This window comes from Dufourea novaeangliae, unplaced genomic scaffold (assembly GCF_001272555.1).
Source record: "Dufourea novaeangliae isolate 0120121106 unplaced genomic scaffold, ASM127255v1 scaffold208, whole genome shotgun sequence".
Classification (NCBI taxonomy): domain Eukaryota; kingdom Metazoa; phylum Arthropoda; class Insecta; order Hymenoptera; family Halictidae; genus Dufourea; species Dufourea novaeangliae.
The window spans coordinates 324,498-344,454 of record NW_015374114.1 but is presented as its reverse complement, the minus strand read 5'-3'; the positions used below and the strand labels follow the sequence as shown (position 1 = coordinate 344,454).

The window sequence follows — 19,957 nt, the reverse complement described above, 5'->3', positions numbered from 1 at the left end:
TTTAATTACTACCCCGGTATTTCCAACCTTATCCGGCATCCAAGTGAATTAACTTCGCGGTGGAAAGCAGCGGAGTATTAAAAATTTAATAATGATCCTGTTTTTCAGGATATCTTTAAACTATTAAACAGAGTGTCGTGTAACTGATTCTACGAATTTTTTGAGAAAATCGATTTGGATACATAGGACTTTGCCAGCGCGTCTGTTCGTTGCATTCCGTTTCTACTTACTACTACGACGAATACCACGTGTTTCGGAACACTTTTCAAAGTCGATTTACTTTTTCACGTAGGATCGGTACCTACCCGGTTGTACTATGTAACACCCTGTACACCACTTTTAGATTCATCGGAGATAATCGAACTAACCTGTGAAACATATCCTAAAACTCAACTAGGATGCCATAACCTGCTCTGCGATGTTTAAGATTCGAAATATTACTGATCACTGAAGTGCACGAAAAAAAAAATCACACTCTGCCTGTTCCAGAGAGTTAAGTAGCTTCATTTTTCAAGTAGAAGTCCCGCTTCGGTGCTCGCCTCTCGGCAGAGGCTGAAATTTCAAGGAAAATTTCGTTTCAAAGACCCCCCAAAGGGGGGTGGGTGAGGTGGAGGAACCGCGTGAATACCAGCAGGTATTTCGAGCCGCGCTTTGATTGCAAGTGCCAATTAACGCTGGGGGGATGGAGGAAGGGAGGTTCCACCGTCGTCATAGTCGTTATCGTCGACGTCGTTTCACGCGTGTACCTCGCGTGTGCCCGCTAATCACGCCGACTGCAGCCGAAAACCGCGACTCCGCACTACGGTCTTACCGTCAAAATACACGGAAACTCGTGGGAAAGCGGTTCCATCGACGATTTCACAGGTCTTCCAAGTGCCTCCTCTTCGAACCCCAATTTTCTTAAAGACTCGCGTCGTCTCCTGTTCTCTAACCCAGACTTCTCCCTCCCCACCCCTTCCCTAAGAATATTAAAATTCGTTATATTCGAAACGCTTGTGGAGCTGAACTTTCTGAAGATACAGGAACCCAAGCAAATTTCATGTTTCCGTAAACAAGCTCAACATTTCTCTTTCTGCGTGATCGTTTCCACGAACTCACGAGCTTTCTTAAACTTTCTGCCGCATTGCGATATTCCTACGAGTCCATCCTTCGGTGTCGTAAAACCGAGAACACGAGGCCGGCTCCGCGGTGGGCCGACGGACATTAAGTGAAAACCAGGAAACAACGTGTACAGTCAGGAAGGTGGTGTTCGTTGCACCACAGTTTTAAGTCAGAAATTGATTTTCCAGCAAGAACGGGAGACGCTGCCGTGAATGGTTGTTCGCAAGCTGCCACCTTAAACGTGGCGAGGATGAGGACGAACCCGGTTCGAGAGGACGAGAGGATTATACCGTCCCTGTGGCGCGGCGTGGATGAAGGACGAGCCTAGGGACCCCACAGCCGCCCAGCCCACGGGTTCTGGGGTTAACCAACATTTACATAGGCGCGAACGTAGACTGAATAACAATGCTTGAAACGGAGCTAAAACCAGCACGGGCCATTCCACCGAGACGGCACGTTCGTCATCCTTCCCCCGTTTCTAGCGCACAACCTTGTGCGCGGGGAAGGGAGCGGGCGGTTCAATTGCACCCGTGTATCGAACTTCCGCAGGAATTAGGCCAGATGAATGAAAGCTTTGTTAATTGAACGGAGCTTGAGACTCGAATCGTAATACCTTACGGTGGTACACTTCGGGGCTGAAGTTATAATTAAAGTTATAATCTGTAAGTCGAAGAATCGTGTTTCTCGTCAGAAGAAAGTGTGGATCATAAATATACGGCGACCGTCATCGGATTCGTTTTTGATATTGTATCATTTAAATGACTCGATATTCTCGGGATCAATTTGGCTCAAGGGCCAATAGTTATGATAATGTTCCGCAGCTGTTATAGATAAGGAGTGATCCGAATTTAATAGAAAATTTTATCGATGAAGACTTAATCGATTCGAGACAAGGTACAGTAAGTGAATCGTATTAAAATTCTAACTTTATTATATCACAATAGATTTTATTTTTCATGTAACTGGTGACAGGCATTTATGATATACTATACAGAGTAATGTCTAGAGCTCGATTTTTTGTTCTGGGTTCACGCGCACCGTACTTTTTTATGCCATTTTATTCACTATGGCTAAGTGCAATGAATGCAGCTGACTCGTCCATTTGTCGAGAGCATTGTAACGCGCTGCGCATACTGATTTTTTGTCCAGCTCGAGGACTTGGTTCACCTGTTAACGAATGAAATACAATATCCCGGTTTCGAGACTAAGAGAGAGTACGGTTATTTATCGGTAAGATAAATTTAATCGTGTTACCTGATCGATACGGCCGCATATGGTGTTATCCAAAATACAAGACACTAAAAGACTCTCAACTTCCGACACATCGATATTCAATTCTTTGCTTATAAAAGGGATATAAATTCTAGTGTACGGTTTTATTAATTTAATCAGAACCTATAAAGTTTAATGAACGTATGTCATGTCTGAAAGTGTGGAAACCCAATTATGCACACATTTTAAACATACCTGAGTGCGTATATTACGTAATAAGTCTTCGATGTGCTCTCTTATAAATGGATCATCCATTATATTATTTCTATTTTGTTTTAGAATTAGTTCGAATTGGTTGATATCGTTATTTTGATAACTGACCACTAAGTTCGTCATTGCTAAGATCTCTGGATCGTTTTTGTATGGCTTTGCTTCTTGGGAATCAAAAGGATTGATTCCAGATTTCATTAGCCTGTTTTTAAGAATAATGTCTTAATAACAACTCGGTCTATTCATTTTCTAATCAACCTTACTTTCCTCTTACTACAAGTTACTTACATATTTGCTAGAACTAAATATTTTAAACATGTGGTACGTCTTGGTGAACCAGACTCATCATAGTTTTTAAAGGCTTCAAAGAAGTCAGTATGTGCTCTTTCGAATTCACCTTCTCTTAAGTGCATTTTTCCTCCACATTCTTATACAAAATACACAATTATGTTACCTACTACATCTAAGTTTTAATTTCGTCAGTAACAATTATATTACCTTACCTCTGATCACTCCCATTATTAACGGATGAGGTATCGCGCTCTTAATATGTAAACTCTGTTCGTACAAAGTCTTTAACTTCTTATTGTTCTTTTGTGCTGTGTACATTTGTATTTCTAGAGCATAAATCTCTAATAACTGTGTCCCTTTTTTCAAATCATCCTCTCCATCGTCAGTCTATTGAAACATATATGTAAGAGCTCATGAATTCTATCTCTATTCGATAGAAATTTAATTAAACAACACCCACCTGACAACTCTGATGAAGTTGTTTCAATATTTTTGCTAACTTATTAAAATCTGATCGATCAAAGTATAACTTCCCCAACTTTGTGTTTGTCTTAAACCATAACCTATCGTTCTTAGCATCTTTTAATGCATCTAACGTGGTCTCATAAAAATCTTGTAATAATTCCATCTACAAAATATAGGATAACAAACCAAAAAGAATGATAAATTTGCACAAATTAAATCAAATTAGAGATTACACCTTACTAGAAACACTCACATTCTTAGATGTACTGATATAATCTAATATGGAGTTTATAGATTTTTCTGAATGGTTTCTTGTAACTGCACTTTTGATATATGTAAGTAATTGTTTATACCTGGCCATCATTTCTTTGTAATTGGCCTACGGAAATCAATCATCATAATTCATGAATATATTCTTACACAATACTACTTTAAATAACCCACCAATTTAAAATTAATTTTTATCATTTGTTTTAAAGCTTTGAAGCCCCATTCGCCTTTTTCACCACCCTCCAAGTCCAGAACTTTTTGAAAACTTTGCAGTGCTGCCGTAGGGTCATCTTCTTTCAGTGCTTTACTATTGTAATATTGATTTTCTAAATCAACATCTGGCTCTGAATTTGAATCTTCAGAGTATTCCTAAAATTGGTATTACAACAATGTCTTATTGAATTATCCAAATTCTACAGTAACCTAATATAGCAACATGGCAAAGAAGGAAATGAAAAGCATCAATATAACCTAAAGGAAATTAAAATGCTACTTAATACCGCTAAATTTCTATCTTTTTAAGAAACATCCCTACAACAAAATCCTATATCATCCAGAGATTACAAAATAGCTCCAAAACTATTTTCAAATTTCATACATGTCAAAATGAGAATTCTAACCTATTATTTGACCGGAACGTTTACGAAAGTGACAACGTTTCTGCTCTGTAAAAACGAATACTCACAAGACCATAATCTTCCTCTTCCTCGCACATAAAATCATCCTCGCCGTCTGACATTTTTCGAAATACTTAAATACCTCGTATATCGGAAATAAAAAAGTTCACGCTACCCTGTTGACAACCGCAAGCTCTAACCAGTTTATATTTTGAAATTCACATGTGTGCACTAAGCTCATAATACATGTGCAGCGCTGTTGTGCAGCTTGCATCGCTGCTGATCCACTGTAAAGATATACCCTATCAATATGGTCCTATTATTCTGAATTATTTTCAATAAAATGCACACAATTCCCGGATAATTACTTCTATTGGCTTACTTCTGTGGTGGTGAACAAGTAAATTTCACTTAAGCTCACTTATCTTCTGTAGCAGGTAAGGAAATATAGCCATGACGTTGCCTAGTGACATGTCATGTTCTGACTGATTTCACTCACGCTCTAAATATGTTTTTGTCGGTGCAATAGGTTATGTTTCTGGCCTCAAAATGATTAATTGCAATGAAGTGTCAAGTGAAAATGAACCTATACTTTATGAATTGCTAGAGTATTTTGTTCGCAAACAAGAACCGGAATTAATTGTGAGTCAGCGTAAAATTTTATCAGAATGAAAATCATGTTACCCGTAACTTACGTATAAGAGCATGTTAATATTATTTTATACAACCAATACTCGTTCTAGAAATGCAAAAACGATGCTATAATATTACCGACAACTGGAACAATTAAAAATGCACTCAGGTATCTGAATAATAGGTACAGCTTACCAGAAAGCATATCACAGCAAATCAGTCTTACTTTACCATGGAAATTTGCAATTGGAGATTCTGGAAGATTACTTGCTGTTTTACAAGAAAATGTCATAGAAATACGAAAAGCAAAAGATGAGTACTCATCAGTTGTTGGGAAAGCCTGTGGTGAGTAATGAGTTAATACAAAATTTCAAATACTCATGCTCTGTTTTTTTTATGTAAGGATTCAACATTCAAAATCTAACTTATATCATTTATAATTATTTTCATAATGTTAGTTCCGAAGGATGCTTTCTCACAGTGGCGCAAATTATCTTGGAGCCCAGATGGAACACTTTTAGTATTAGCGTCTAGTAATGGTTGCACTTCCTTTTATAATGCTCTGGGAAATAATATTTTTAACATAAGTCCAAAGACTGTTTCTCAGAACCCTCAGATTTTAGAAGCTGGTGACGCTATAGCTTCTATGATATTTCTTAAACCAAGAACAAAATCTGAAAAGTGGTCTTATGAGTTCATGTTGATTACATACAGTGGCCTGCTCAGATCTTATCACATTTCACTGAACAATGGATTTGAAGCGAATTATGAATTCTCTTTTGGCCATTTTTATAAAAATGGGGTCAATGCAGTTGTTTATGATGAGAAACATTGTCTTTTCTATGTTGCTGGAAATACAATAACTCGAAAATTAACGGTAATTAATCAGTTTCTTATATAAATCCATTTCAGAACAATATTGTTGCATTCTATGTGTTTTGTTATAGTCAACAGCTTCAGAGAGTGGTTTAACATCATGGAGACCCTTAGATGATTACCCGTATTGCAAATTGACATTTGCCTTTGATGATGAATCAAAAACTCAGTCAAGATTTTCTATATGGAACATTATTCCATCATTAAGTTTGCAACCAGAATCAATTATATTCAAAATAAAGATCTCTCCAAATAGTCAATACATGATATGTATGCACACTGATGGTTCTATATCCTTGTGGGGGTTACCAAATTTATTATTACAAAAGAAATGGAAATTGTCTGAGCAGCCAGATTTTAATATACCGAATCCATTTGGACATGCAAAATTAAAGAAGTTTCCACCAGGTATTACAGAATTCCATCCATTAGATATTGGTTGGTGGTCTGATCAGGTAATACTTTTTTCTTATAGCTGAATTACTAAGATGTTATATATATTTTGGTTATATTCTTGTAGACAATTATAATTGCAAGATATGCTGGATCTATTTCTGTGTGTGCTACAAAAAACCTGAAGAATCTTTTAGGAACAAGTCCAGAATTTCTAACCGGACAACCACAGATATGTGAGCTTGGTTCAGATCGAGGCTTTTTGTGTTTGGACTCTGAAACCTTTATAACAAGTAAAAAACGAAATAGGGAATCGAATGTGGAAGGCCAAATATCAGGTTTATATACTGTACATTATGTAGTAGGTATATGCCCAATGAAAAATATAATTAATTCAATTTTCTAGAAGCCTCATCAGAAAGTGAAGAAGAAGATGAGTTAGAACCAGTCAGCATATTAAATTATACCACAAATTTAATGCAAAGTACTTTGTACTCCATAACCGACATCGAAAGATTTCAGCCTAAAAGAAAGAAATCAAAAGTATTGTTTAGAACATACAGAATCCTTGGTTTAAAAAGTACAACACCTGAAGAACTTTATTCGAGGAAAATCGACATAGAGGTATAAATATTTACATTAGTATTTCAAAATGAATGAAGTAAATATTTGGAATTTCTTACAGGAATACGAAGAAGCTTTGGCCTTAGCTAATACATACAACTTAGACACTGATCTCGTTTATCAGACACAGTGGCGAAAATCTAAATTATCTTTGAACGCTATTCAAGAACATTTGAGTAAAGTTACCAAACGATCTTGGGTCCTACACGAATGTGTGACCCGCGTTCCAGATACTATTGAAGCAGCAAGAGAATTATTAAATTTTGGATTGAAAGGTGCTAACTTGGAAACACTAATAGCTGTTGGGACATGTGACAATGGAAAATTTGTAGCGGACAACACAGATGAAGACTGGAATGATATGGATGAAGTTAGTGTAAGTTTACGACAGGTAAGCTGTATCCTTATCTGACAACATTCAATATATATACAGAATAAAATACTAAACCGTTTTAGTAACTATATTAAACGTTTATAAACACACAGGCACAGAAAGCAAATGTATTACTCGATAAGATTGATGTCAATAATTTGTCTGATGCTCAGATTGATTTAATTAAATATAGAAGAAAACTTCTACATCATTTGGACAAATTACTCACATACGAAATTATTTTGGGATCCTCGTTAAAATACGATAAAAACTTTTACGAAGAATTTCGACAACTTTCAGCGGTTGAAAATGCAATTAGGTACTAACAAAATAATACAAGTTATTTACAGTATGATGGAAGATTTTATACGTCTACTAAGAATATTTCGTTAAACGTAGATTTGCCAAAAATAGTGATTGCCAAGGGGTTGAAATTATGTTTACTTATTATGGAGAAAGTTTGCTACCTCACTGGCTAGCGATCATCAGCTTCTTCCCAGAAACATTAAATCCATTGAAATATAAGGAGCTCCTACCAAAGTGTGACACCGATAATCAATTGTTTTTGCTTGATCAACAAGAATTACGACAAAAGGATTGGTCCGAGAAGACTGAATTCAACGAAGTAGTTAGTCTGGACAATGATGATAAGTCAGAGCTACTTTATGAATCCAATCCATCGTTATCCGTATATAGGTAAGTTACAGTATTATACTTCGCTCGAAATATACTTGTTATATTTAACATTCATATTTAAGAGGTACCACACTTACGCCGGAATTGTTGCAAAAATGGTACGAATCGAGAGCCTACCAAATTGAAAGAAATAGTTATATGGTTGACAATGCTTTACAATTAATAAAAATTGGGAAATCTCATAACATTAATGGTTTAGAAAATTTACTGTTTGATTTGGAAACATTAGACGATCTTCTTTATAAAGTTTATCTAGAAGATCTGTCTTTAGATCAACTACAAAAGTTGTCTAATTTAGAAAAAATTAAACTGTTAATGAGCATGACTACCGAGAAAAGTTTTGTCGATGATATCAAAAATTTCGTGCTCCCATTTATAAAAAGAATACATCAATATTTGGTATGTATAAATATTAAAAAGAACAAATTAGAATTTACCATGAATTACCAAATTTTTCATTTTCTAGGATGGCGAACTACAAAGACATTTATTCAACGATTATTTAATATGTATCAGCCAAGAAGATCTCAAATTACCAGTAAAACTTTTTGAATACTTGAAAGTATCTCAGGATAATGAAATTCTGCAGATGATAGAGGACATTAGCACTTTGGCCTTGGATTGCACATATGCTTGCAACGATCCTAACATGTATGAGAAAGCGATGTGTATAGTAGAGTCTGTTGCAAAAGACCGAGATGGAAAGAGAAGTAGTGGAATAATCTCTTTGCTTGAAGAACTAGACAGAGAACTCGAGTGTACAAAAATCTTAAATAAATATGATGTTAAGACCACTTTGAATGCATTGAGAAAAAACAAGAGCGACCCTGAAGTTGTGAAACAATTGTTAGTTCAGATGGCAAGAACCTTGCATAAAATGTAAGTAAACGAAGAATGTTCGGGGTTTTGGTATAAAGAAAGGCTCATTTCTTCAATAAAAATTTTCACGTGACCCGTATACTTCCGTACATTGTCTTTACAACGTACTAAATGAAAGTTACTGATATTTACGTTTGTTTTAAGAGTTCCAACTCCTGACGAAAGACAGTGGACACAGTTACTGAACGAGATGTTGGAAATTCATTCTTTGACCTTTACCTGTGTTGACATAGAAATATGCTTTGAAATCTGTGTGTCATCGCGGTTAGTATCAGGTGTTAAATCTAACATACAAACGTGTGCGGCACTAATTGAAACTAAGAAAAACGAACAATCCCTGTTAAAAGTGTCCTATGAAAAAGCAGTAAATTTGATCCTTGAGGCCAGCAAAGAATATTTTAATAGCTCTAAATCCCTCACTGATTCTAACATGGAACTGGCTAAGTGAGTACTCGTATTTAATGTGCATAATGTGCACTATGTAAAATAAGGAGTCATCCTGATTTTAATTCTCACAAATAATATCATTCCAGAGCTTGCCTGCATCTAATTGTAGATGATAATGCACAAATCAAAGAAGAATATGATCTCATTAATTCACTTCAAATACTGAATGAATTCAATGTCCATATACTACCACTTCAAGTCAGGCTAATGCAGGATAGGTTAAAGTTGATACAAGACTGCTTAAACAGGCGAGCCGATGCTCACAAAAGTCGTCAAAGATTACTAACTCTGGCAACTTATCTACGAATCGAAGTGAATAATAGCAGAGCGAGAGAAGGAAAAGTTTTGGAATTGATAGCAAGAAAAGCACTCGAGGTAAAGTCCTTACAACCTATCATTTAAAATAAAAATAGAATATATTATTATCAAACAACGGGACTTTACAGGTAAAGGACTTTAGCGTCTGCGCCACTATCTGTCAACAATTAATGCAGAATAATTACGTTCCTGCTTGGTCAGTTGCATTCGATTTAGGATGCTGTGAAGGATATGACGATCTAAAGACTAGACAAAAATGTCTGTGGTTTGCAATAAACAAAGGGCCTAACGACATACTAAATAAAGCACTGGATCAAATACATTTGATAGAAATACAAATGTTGCACAAAGATTTGGAATTATGGATACCTCCTGATGAACCTGATAATCGAAACGATGCTGATGACGTAGACAGCGAAGAAGAATTTATAGATGCAATGACTACCGTAAGGAATATACATATAAAAGATATCATAAAAATGTAAAGAATCATACTATATTGTCTTTAATTTGCAGCCTCAAATGGAAACAAAAGAATTCGTTCCAAAAGTGTTAGAAGCTTCCACAGAAATAGTAAAGACTTCTGCAAGTATTATGAAAAAATCAACGTTTGGTTTAATAAAAAATATCAGCGATACGAATTTCTGGAAATCTAGATTAAGTCTCGGTTTTGCAAGTGACCAGGTCAACGATGTAGAACATAATGACAAGGAAAGTCATGAAGATGATAACGACGTCCAAAGTTTTCCATGTTTTTATGAATGTTTACATGAAAGAGGTAGACTTAGTAATTTGGATACTAAGTATGTAAGCTATTCGATGCCAGATATAGAAAATACAAAATTAAGATGTTGTCGCGCCTTTTTGAGGATAACAATGTTAAGTGAATCGTCATGCTATGGTTTAGAAGTGAGCGACATTAATCATTGTAAGTATTACATGAAATTTGAAGTGTAATGGACATAAATTAGGTATTAAGAAAAAAATGGTAATTTTTTTGTTTCAGTATTTTTAGAATGTGCAAAACATACTATACAAGAAGATTGGCTGTTAGGAATGTCTTATTTATTTAGTATACAGAAAAATTGTATAAAAGAGACGCAACATATTTTAACTGAACTAGCCCAAACAGAATTGTATAGTCAGACAGCAATGTATTATTATTCTTTGGTGCTACATAAACAGTTGTATAGAGACTTTGAAAATTTATATTTATTTAAACCGTTAAGTTTAATGCGAAAAATAATTAACATAGCGCATAAGTATAAGGAATCCGATATCTACGAGGGTTTTAAGTATTGGCAAACACGTTTGCTTAATGGTCAGGAAGTAGATGACTTCAAATTTTTTGATTCGAATCAAATAGTTGAGGACAATCCTATTCAAAGTTCAATGATAATTTCTGAAGAATCTAAGGAAGAGAAAAGATCCACTGAAGAACTGACCTCTCAGATTGATGGAAAGGATAAAGTTAACAAAAATTATTCTGAGTCTAATATCAAAGACGAAGTAGAGTGGACGAATGACTGGGGCAATTTTTCCGATGAAGACATAGGAGAAACTATAGAAAACAAGAAAAACATTCCAGAACACGAAGCGGATATAGATAGTATTTCATTAGCGAAAGAAATTGGTGATTGTAAAATGGAAAAAGACCGCTTTGAGGCGTTTGAAAGAGTACATGATAAAATACGAACTGAGAATCATTATTATGAAATAAAGGAAATATTATTGCAATGGCCTAAATTTAACGATCCTGTATACACAACTATTGACAAACATCCGATTTTAAAAATGATGAAACTAGCGATTGTGTGTATACACGAAAATGATAAAAACTATAACAAACAGATTTTTCAAGAATATAAGGATTTAATGGAAGCTTTATCTTCACAGGACGTAAGTTTCACAAAAAATTATTACTCATACATTAGTAGTAAAACATTTACATGTTAATAATATCTTAACATTATGACTGACAGGTGTTTAAGGAATTCTTAAATAAAGAAGAAATTCCGTTAGCACACGCGATTTATATCAGGTTGAACATGGATGATCCAGTATTTCACGCAGAAGCTATAAATATTCTTAATGAAAGGCACAAAGTGAGTATATAATTTAACTAAAATAGCCTTAAAGTAGTGTCTTAATTATGTCTTCAATAGTTTTAACATAGTGTCCTTATTTTCTATACATCCTCCATTTTGTACTTCAGGAAATGACATTAACAGCGCCAATATTAGAAACGTTATTTTTAAAAAATTTAACGGCATCTTTCGATCCGAATCACGAAGTATATGGGCAAGTTATCGAGCATGTACTCGTCAATCGATCTTTGTCAAATACCAGAAAGAATGCGGAAATTCTTGTACGAGAATTAAAGAAAAACAAGCATATATCACACGCTTTATGCATAATCAGATTAATGGAGGATATACCACCATCTTTGTGCACGTTTGATACTTGTTTCGAACTTCTCATGAAAAACTTCTGATAAAATAATCGCTAATACCGCGTTTTTTAACGAAAACTGATTTAAATCGAATGAGAAGGTAAATACGCGAATAATTTTATGTTGTAGTTTAATATGATTCTACTTACCAAACACGAAAGGCTTCTATTAAGATGAAAGAAAAGATCCGACTTCGAAGGGTACGTAATTGGCAGCAAAAGTTTTTATTCCCGTGTACGTCGTGGTACGATGATTCGAAACTAATCTGTATATATTACGAATATTTGTTACACTGTGTTGTTTGTAAATATGAATGTGATATACAATATATATATATATATATATATATATATACCTACCATAAAACAAAATATTTGTAATTTACGATACGGTTTGCATCTTCCTTTTCCAACATCTCCTCAACTTTTGACATTGCAAAATTTTAAACTTCGACACTACTCCACAGAATTTACAGTGCCATCTGCGGCAAAATGTCTCAGCTATTAACCAATTAGTATGGAGTTTTAATCGCGAGATAGCGCCATCATGACATTCAATATAATGTATATCTATGTTGCAATTTCTACTGAGAAATAAATGGTCCTTCTGTTCGTTCGCTAAAAAGTAAACGTATTAGAAAGAAGTTTTGTGTTTAAGTCCTGCCGGACCTATTTTTTTTTCGAGTATCAGAAAATAATAACGATTAATATTGCTATTATAAACACTCTAATATTCTTCTCGCAATCATCATTTTTTTCAAAAAACCTATTTTGAAAGTTTAGCCGACGAATATGGTCATGCCATCTTGTAACAAATTAACGCTACTAATTTGGCTAATAGTTGGACGTTTTGTCATGGATGACACTGTGGGTCTCTTTCATTACAATTCTCATTACGCATAAAAAATTAAATATTAAGTAAGAATATAAAAAAACGATATGTATATCGACATAATTGGTTATCACACTATGAAAGAGATATATTATTTCAACTATTGAATCTCGAGTTATTCGAAATAAAGTGGACAATTTTGACAGTCAAGAAACAGCCGTAAAACTGTAGAAGTGTTTTCACAAAATCCGTTCGACATCTACAAATATATGATCGCAGACGGTTAGACAGCAAAATAAGTAAAGATGGCACCTACCATGGATGCGGTTAGGGAAAAAGCCCTTCAAGATTATCGAAAAAAACTTCTTGAACACAAAGAGATTGAATCACGGTTAAAAGAAAGTAAGACACATTTACTATTTCGTATGAATTCAACTTATTTCCGGTTCCGTAACAACGCAATGAACTTAACCTTCGCTTTACTTATCAAGCCAGTCTCTTCATCAACGACTGTCACAAAATTAACAGCAACAATTATACTTAACGAATTATTATTCTTCTATATTCGTGATTCTAGTGCGAGAAAACTTGAAAGACTTGACGAAACAATATGATAAATCTGAGAATGATTTGAAGGCTTTACAAAGTGTAGGCCAGGTAAAAGATTAATCCGTATTTAATTGTATAAATATAAAGTTTTAAACCCTGAGGTCTTATAATATTCGTATTTTAGATTGTTGGGGAAGTATTAAAACAACTAACAGAGGAGAAATGTAAGTATACAATATATAATGAAATGTAGATATGAACATTGTTCAAATGTACTTTTATATTGCAGTCATAGTAAAAGCAACAAATGGGCCTCGTTATGTTGTTGGTTGCAGAAGGCAGCTTGATAAAAATAAGTTGAAGTCTGCAACAAGAGTGGCACTCGATATGACTACACTTACCATAATGCGTTATTTACCCCGTGAGGTAAAAATCATTTTTTTTTTGAAAAATTAATTTTATTTTTATATAAATCTTAATGCTAAACTCTTATATGCTAATCACTGTATGTAGGTTGATCCATTAGTGTATAATATGTCCCATGAAGATCCTGGTGATGTTACATATTCTGTAATTGGTGGTCTAAGTGAACAAATAAGGGAATTGAGAGAAGTTATAGAATTACCCCTATTAAATCCAGAATTATTCCAAAGGGTGGGTATAACTCCACCAAAAGGATGTCTCTTGTATGGTCCCCCAGGAACTGGGAAAACATTGTTGGCCAGAGCAGTTGCCAGTCAATTAGATGCAAATTTCTTGAAAGTTGTATCAAGCGCTATTGTCGATAAATATATCGGTGAATCAGCGCGGTTGATCAGAGAGATGTTTAATTATGCTCGGGATCATCAACCTTGCATTATATTCATGGATGAAATTGATGCGATTGGTAAGAATATCATAATTTATAAAAGAAATACAATAAAGTCTCTACAATATTCGTTTCAATACAGGTGGTCGCAGATTCTCTGAAGGTACAAGTGCCGACAGAGAAATTCAGAGAACCTTAATGGAGCTTTTAAATCAAATGGATGGTTTTGATTCTTTGGGCCAAGTCAAAATGATCATGGCTACAAACAGACCAGACACCTTGGACCCAGCTTTATTACGACCTGGTAGATTAGACAGGAAAATTGAAATCCCATTACCCAATGAGCAAGCACGTTTAGAAATTTTGAAGATTCATGCTGCCCCCATATCTAAGCATGGAGAAATTGGTGAGGTGTTACATTATCTCCTTATTCTTTTGTACTTTATATGCATGCTACTAATGGTTTTAAATCGTTGCAGATTATGAAGCAGTAGTTAAACTTTCTGATGGATTCAATGGTGCTGATTTGAGGAATGTATGCACTGAAGCAGGACTGTTTGCAATAAGATTAGAAAGGGAATATGTAGTCCAAGAAGACTTTATGAAAGCAGTGAGAAAAGTCTCAGATAATAAGAAACTTGAATCCAAGTTAGATTACAAACCAGTTTAATTGATATACACATACATTAATTATATTAACTTTAAAACACAACTGATTACTCATTAATGAATGTGTGGTTCAATAAAACAAATTTACTTTATTGTAATACTATTTGTATTTTATAATAGAAACATATGTTTGATAACATGGGATCATTTGTTCAAATTTAATGTTACAATTTATACAATTACACTTAATTCTTCCTTTACAAAGAAACATAACTTTCTAAACGTTAAAAATTATTCAGGAGTAGTTGATAAACGCGTTTTTTTTCTTTCCAAATATTCTTGTACATTATCATACTTTCTTTTATATAATATTGGAAATAAATTCTGCTTAATAGAATCTTTCCTCAATGTTTTCCAGAGACTATTTAATCGATTTAATTTAAAATTCATTACATCACTAAGTACGAACTTGTTTTGTTCAAATTTGTACACTTGAAATCCTGCTTCATTTAATAGCCATAAATTTCCCTCATAGAAGTGACATTCTGTAGGCTCACAATCTAGAATTATGGACTGAATGTATGTTGCTTTGAATTTTGAGTCTTTGGTGCCACTAATGATGTAAGCTAGTAACAATGAGTTATCATAAAAACTCATCACAACCAAAGATGATGTGGTATCAAGTACAGAGAGTCTTAAATGCTTAACAGGTAAAATTTCCACAGTTTCATCTAAGTGGCAATCCTGAAGCTTTTGATTGAAGTTGTCAATATCATTTTTAGATATTTTATTGCAGAAATCCACAGACAATAGTTCTTTTCCATTTTCATAATCCCACAGAATAAAAACACCATCTCCTCCACAAGATACTAAAATACTTTTGTCATGAGGCAATTCTAGAATGTTTGTAACAAATTTTTTATGTCCTAAACAGTAGGACATTATATTATATGAATTTGGAAACATGGACACTCTGATTTTTTCGTCTCTATCTGTGGTAATAATGTACTTTTCATCTTCTGTAACTAATACATCTAGCAACATTGATAAATGTCCCAAAAGCAGTATTCCATTCTCGGATTTATTACTCGGAAATAAGTATGCATCCCCAGTTTTATCAGCGACAACTATATCATTACTGGGTGTAAATCGTACTTTGCTAGCAGCTCTTACTAGCGTTTGATTCGATAAAAGATTCTGATTCCTCCTTTCGTACAGACACAGTTGTTTACGGTTTGTACAGACAAAAAAATACTTTCCATCGTTCGAAAACGTTACATTTGTAAGTGTGTGAAACGTTTCGATATTCACGTTATTGTGTAAATCAATTTTTTTGTCTATTTGCAGTTCAGGTAAACGGATCGTCTGTTCTGCATCGTTTTCAAGATTGTATATAACGACTTGCTCGTTAGTACATAGAGCTATGTCTGAGTCATATATACAGAAGCTCATAATTGTAATACCGTTGAATTAACAAAATGTTTGTAACTTATCCGAGATTGTTTAAAGAGAATCACGTGTAATCTTACATTCGTAAAGAATAAAATGTCGCATATAAATACATTATAAAGAACTAAGACCACAGTAAAACAAGTTTATTCCTCAACTGCACATTGTTTATACTGATTTGTATATAAAGAAGGAACATTAATAAACTTGGCCAAGTACATGGAAACTACACGTGCACAAAACACGTTGTCTACTGTCAACAATAAACGTGAAGAAACGCACAGGTGCTGCCAACTTTAACGAAAAATAATAATCGTCGATGATGTTTGATGTTCAATCAAGCATACGAACTGGCTTATACCCGAAAGTTGAATTAAACATTTCTTAGAAGAAATGTTCCATAAACGATATGTGCAGTATTTTGCAAATTTTCTATTTTGAATGATATGTAGTAAAATGATTTTTCACGCCACGATCGCACCACAGAGTATTGTTTCCAATTGTTTCTCTGGTGGCAAGGGTGGAATCAGGTGAAATGAAGTTCATTTAATGAACACTTTCATTCAACTGTGAACCGTGTAGTGTGTGATGTGAGTGGTATGTGATGATGAATGTATGCATACTTGAGAGCTGACGAGGCCCTCCAATCAAATTTGTTTGTGACAAAGAAAGCGAACAGGACACACGTGATCAAGTGAGATAGAGTGATAACAGATTAATCCGTGTACTGACACATGTAATGACGTACGTCTTCTTGCAGTGCTAACCATTGGTTGGCGAAATACCCCTCTTGCCCCTGTTCCGATCAGTTTGTTGGAGCTGGGCAACTCAGCAGCTCTCAACTGTACATAGCTGTCATTACTTGACACGCTTGGCACTGCTGGTACCTCGAACTCCCATAAAAACACAAACAAAGACGGTGATGTTTTGCAAATGTTCTTTGTGCAACACACGGTAATAGATACGAGACAGTTTTTGTATATAATAGGAATCATCGACACACGTCGAAGTATTTGCGCAAGCAGAATGCACTATTAATATTGTTCCGATCGTCCGTGAAGATTCTATAAACGTTTCTTTGTTTCGACTTTGTGAGTTTCAATCGAATCATCGATGACTTATCTAATAATTTAAATACGAATTTTGTTAATAATTACGAATTAAGAAATTATAAATTTTCTGATTTTTATATTTACACTAACACGCGACGCGATACAAAGACTGCAAAATGTGGAAACCGTTTGAGGCTGGTAGTTCGCCAGTCGACTGGTGCGAAGGCAATTACAGTATTTCTTCTAGTATTGCAGAATTCATGAACACGGTTTGTATTTTACAATAATGGTAATCATTTTTCAAACCTAATATTTGAATGTAACTGTGATAAAGCAACAAGAAAATCGTTTAAATTTTACAGCTAAGTAATCTGGTGTTTCTAGTGCTTCCTCCTGTTCTTATGCACCTGTTTAGAGATTATGGACGATTCGTAAATCCAGGGATTCATATCATCTGGTTCTTATTAATGATTGTAGGCCTTAGCAGCGCATACTTTCATGCTACCTTGTCTCTTATAGGTGAGTAGTTTATTGTTCTAGACATCAACATTATTAATTCAATTTAAGTACTTTTACTTTGTTATAATAGGACAATTATTAGACGAATTAGCAATCTTATGGGTATACATGGCAGGTTTCTGTATGTTTTTTCCAAGAAGATATTTCCCAAATATTTTGCACAATGATAGGAAACTCCTTTCTATATGTGCATTATTACCAACCCTTATTGCAACTGGTTTGTCATTTATACATCCTGCAATAAATGCATTTGCATTGATGACTCTAGGTATACCAGCATTCGGATTTATGATAATAGAGTTGAAAAGGTAAATACTTAAGTAATATTCATAAAGAAGCTCTATAGAATAATGTCATACCAAGTTATAATGTCTTCTACCCATTTTTAAGGACAAAGTCACTGAGAGTCTATAGACTAGGTTTAAGATGTGGTGCTGTTTGGTTACTAGCAGTCACATGCTGGTTAAATGATCGTTTATTTTGTGATACCTGGCTGAACTTAAATTTCCCTTATTTACATGCACTTTGGCATTTGTTTATTTTCATAGCAAGTTATACAGCAGCTGTACTTTTTGCCTATTTCTCTGTAAAAGATGAACGACCCCAACAATCGCCAGTACTAAAATATTGGCCAAAGGATGACTTTGAACTTGGTATACCATATGTAACAATTAGAAGTTACATTAAGCTTGATACGAACACCAATATATAAGTACTGATATAGAAAATAAGAAGTCCAGCTTTGTATTTATCAATTAATGATCTTAATTTTGAAGATAAACAGACAGAATAGTGTGTGCACATAATAGTATGTCAGTATACTTTGCTTACATTAATAACTTAACTTTATACCAGTGTTTTTACAAAGATATATATATATTTTGCATTTGTCTATCTTACATAAAAGGTAAATGCATCTTTGAATTTGTGATACTACTGTAGGTATTACTTTTTGTACAAATATATGTGATTAAAGAATTAGTAAGTTATGTTTAGAAGTGCAATATTAAGATAGAATATAAAAACCATTTATTCTCTTAACTATGAACTGATATAGTTGTAGCATATTTATGTATTGGAAAATGAATGCGATACTAAATTAACATGAAAATAAAATTAGGCATTCATTATACTTGGTTTATTTTCGTAATCATTATTTAGAATGATATCAGTCAGTAGAAACATGCTTTGAATATTCTTCGAATGAATAGATTTTTTTCATTCAGTGTGTATTTATTATGCTATTTTGTATTTTATACAATAGACTTTAACAAATTCAATGTATTATGTAAACAGTTTACATAAAAAAATATTTATATGTTTAAGTAAAGAGACAGATATTTTAAGCTTAACCCTTATAAACACATTGTGATATATTTATGTACTCTTATATGTGGAAAATAAATTGTATTTAAAAATTAACATTTAATTTCTCCTCTGTAAATAACAATATTTCTGTCTGTTTCATAGATTTTTACCTCGTATAACAAACCTGGATTAGGCATAATTTTTTGTAATTCATTAAATACATAAATAGCCACGTTTTCAGTTGTTGAAACAACATTTTTAAAATGAGATACATCCTTGTCCAAATTTTTATGATCCAGCTGTTCTATTAATACTTTTTTCATGTATAATTTTAAATCTGATAAGTTCATTACCATACCAGTAACAGAATCCACGGGTCCACGCACAGTAACTTCAACTGAAATAAATGGATTATAGTATGAAGTAGCAGATATTAATATAACAATAACAATTACCGGTATAATTATGACCATGTCCCCAATAGTTGTTACATTTTCCATATACGTTTTTGTTTTCCTCCTCTGACAAATTATTACTGGAAAAAAGAGAATACGAAAACAATAAGTAAAGAATATGAACGAATTTTACATAAACGACAAAATAATTTGTAGTACCTGTGCAAACGGTGACAGCTGGAGATTGATTCTTTTCTAGTTAAATAAGCAATTGGACGCGCCATTGTTTGTTGCTCACTAAAAATATAAGATTCTGTCTTTTATACTATAACGAGTGCGTAAAACGAACAATTGTGTAAGAAAGGCGTGATACAAAAAAATGATTCAAGGATAAAAGTAATTACGATCATTTTTCCGGAACATCAACCTTTTTCTTCATCGTTTACATGGACTCCATTTTTTTTTCAATATACTGCAAATTAGTTTAGTTAAATTCGGAATGAAAGAGGAATATGTGAAC

At 33.9% G+C, this 19,957-nt stretch overlaps 6 protein-coding genes across 6 annotated transcripts; 3 read left to right on the top strand and 3 right to left on the bottom strand.

Annotated features, from left to right (window-relative positions):
- Positions 1-2,069: 2,069 nt before the first annotated feature.
- LOC107190926 (COP9 signalosome complex subunit 2) lies at positions 2,070-4,419 on the bottom strand. The gene is made up of 9 exons (XM_015579830.1): positions 4,295-4,419; positions 3,784-3,978; positions 3,593-3,718; positions 3,335-3,502; positions 3,087-3,261; positions 2,872-3,010; positions 2,569-2,785; positions 2,356-2,496; positions 2,070-2,268 (listed from the first exon to the last, which is right to left on the bottom strand). The coding sequence occupies exons 1-9, from the start codon at positions 4,346-4,348 to the stop codon at positions 2,149-2,151; spliced, it is 1,335 nt and encodes a 444-aa protein (XP_015435316.1). The 5' UTR covers positions 4,349-4,419; the 3' UTR covers positions 2,070-2,148.
- Positions 4,420-4,593: 174 nt separating this feature from the next.
- Positions 4,594-11,959, top strand: LOC107190885 (neuroblastoma-amplified sequence-like). The gene is made up of 19 exons (XM_015579772.1): positions 4,594-4,663; positions 4,756-4,868; positions 4,970-5,204; positions 5,318-5,736; positions 5,807-6,190; positions 6,256-6,466; positions 6,535-6,752; positions 6,814-7,143; positions 7,239-7,444; positions 7,525-7,821; positions 7,884-8,220; positions 8,288-8,700; positions 8,845-9,144; positions 9,234-9,522; positions 9,594-9,911; positions 9,982-10,393; positions 10,472-11,364; positions 11,448-11,570; positions 11,681-11,959. The coding sequence occupies exons 2-19, from the start codon at positions 4,776-4,778 to the stop codon at positions 11,957-11,959; spliced, it is 5,757 nt and encodes a 1,918-aa protein (XP_015435258.1). The 5' UTR covers positions 4,594-4,663; positions 4,756-4,775.
- A 1,079-nt stretch (positions 11,960-13,038) lies between these two features.
- LOC107190936 (26S protease regulatory subunit 10B) lies at positions 13,039-14,892 on the top strand. The gene is made up of 7 exons (XM_015579847.1): positions 13,039-13,150; positions 13,326-13,405; positions 13,482-13,521; positions 13,587-13,723; positions 13,811-14,183; positions 14,248-14,511; positions 14,585-14,892. The coding sequence occupies exons 1-7, from the start codon at positions 13,054-13,056 to the stop codon at positions 14,773-14,775; spliced, it is 1,182 nt and encodes a 393-aa protein (XP_015435333.1). The 5' UTR covers positions 13,039-13,053; the 3' UTR covers positions 14,776-14,892.
- A 113-nt stretch (positions 14,893-15,005) lies between these two features.
- Positions 15,006-16,169, bottom strand: LOC107190884 (tRNA (guanine-N(7)-)-methyltransferase non-catalytic subunit wdr4). Its single transcript, XM_015579771.1, has one exon. It carries the CDS (start codon positions 16,164-16,166, stop codon positions 15,006-15,008), a length of 1,161 nt encoding a protein of 386 aa, XP_015435257.1. The 5' UTR covers positions 16,167-16,169.
- A 1,222-nt stretch (positions 16,170-17,391) lies between these two features.
- Positions 17,392-18,446, top strand: LOC107190988 (alkaline ceramidase). Its single transcript, XM_015579908.1, has 4 exons — positions 17,392-17,484; positions 17,578-17,734; positions 17,805-18,042; positions 18,125-18,446. The coding sequence occupies exons 1-4, from the start codon at positions 17,392-17,394 to the stop codon at positions 18,444-18,446; spliced, it is 810 nt and encodes a 269-aa protein (XP_015435394.1).
- A 721-nt stretch (positions 18,447-19,167) lies between these two features.
- LOC107190979 (6-pyruvoyl tetrahydrobiopterin synthase) lies at positions 19,168-19,921 on the bottom strand (the record flags this gene model as incomplete). Its single annotated transcript, XM_015579899.1, has 4 exons — positions 19,842-19,921; positions 19,657-19,734; positions 19,498-19,577; positions 19,168-19,439 (listed from the first exon to the last, which is right to left on the bottom strand). Coding segments are annotated over exons 2-4 (417 nt in total), but the record flags the coding sequence as incomplete, so codon positions are not given.
- Positions 19,922-19,957: the final 36 nt, after the last annotated feature.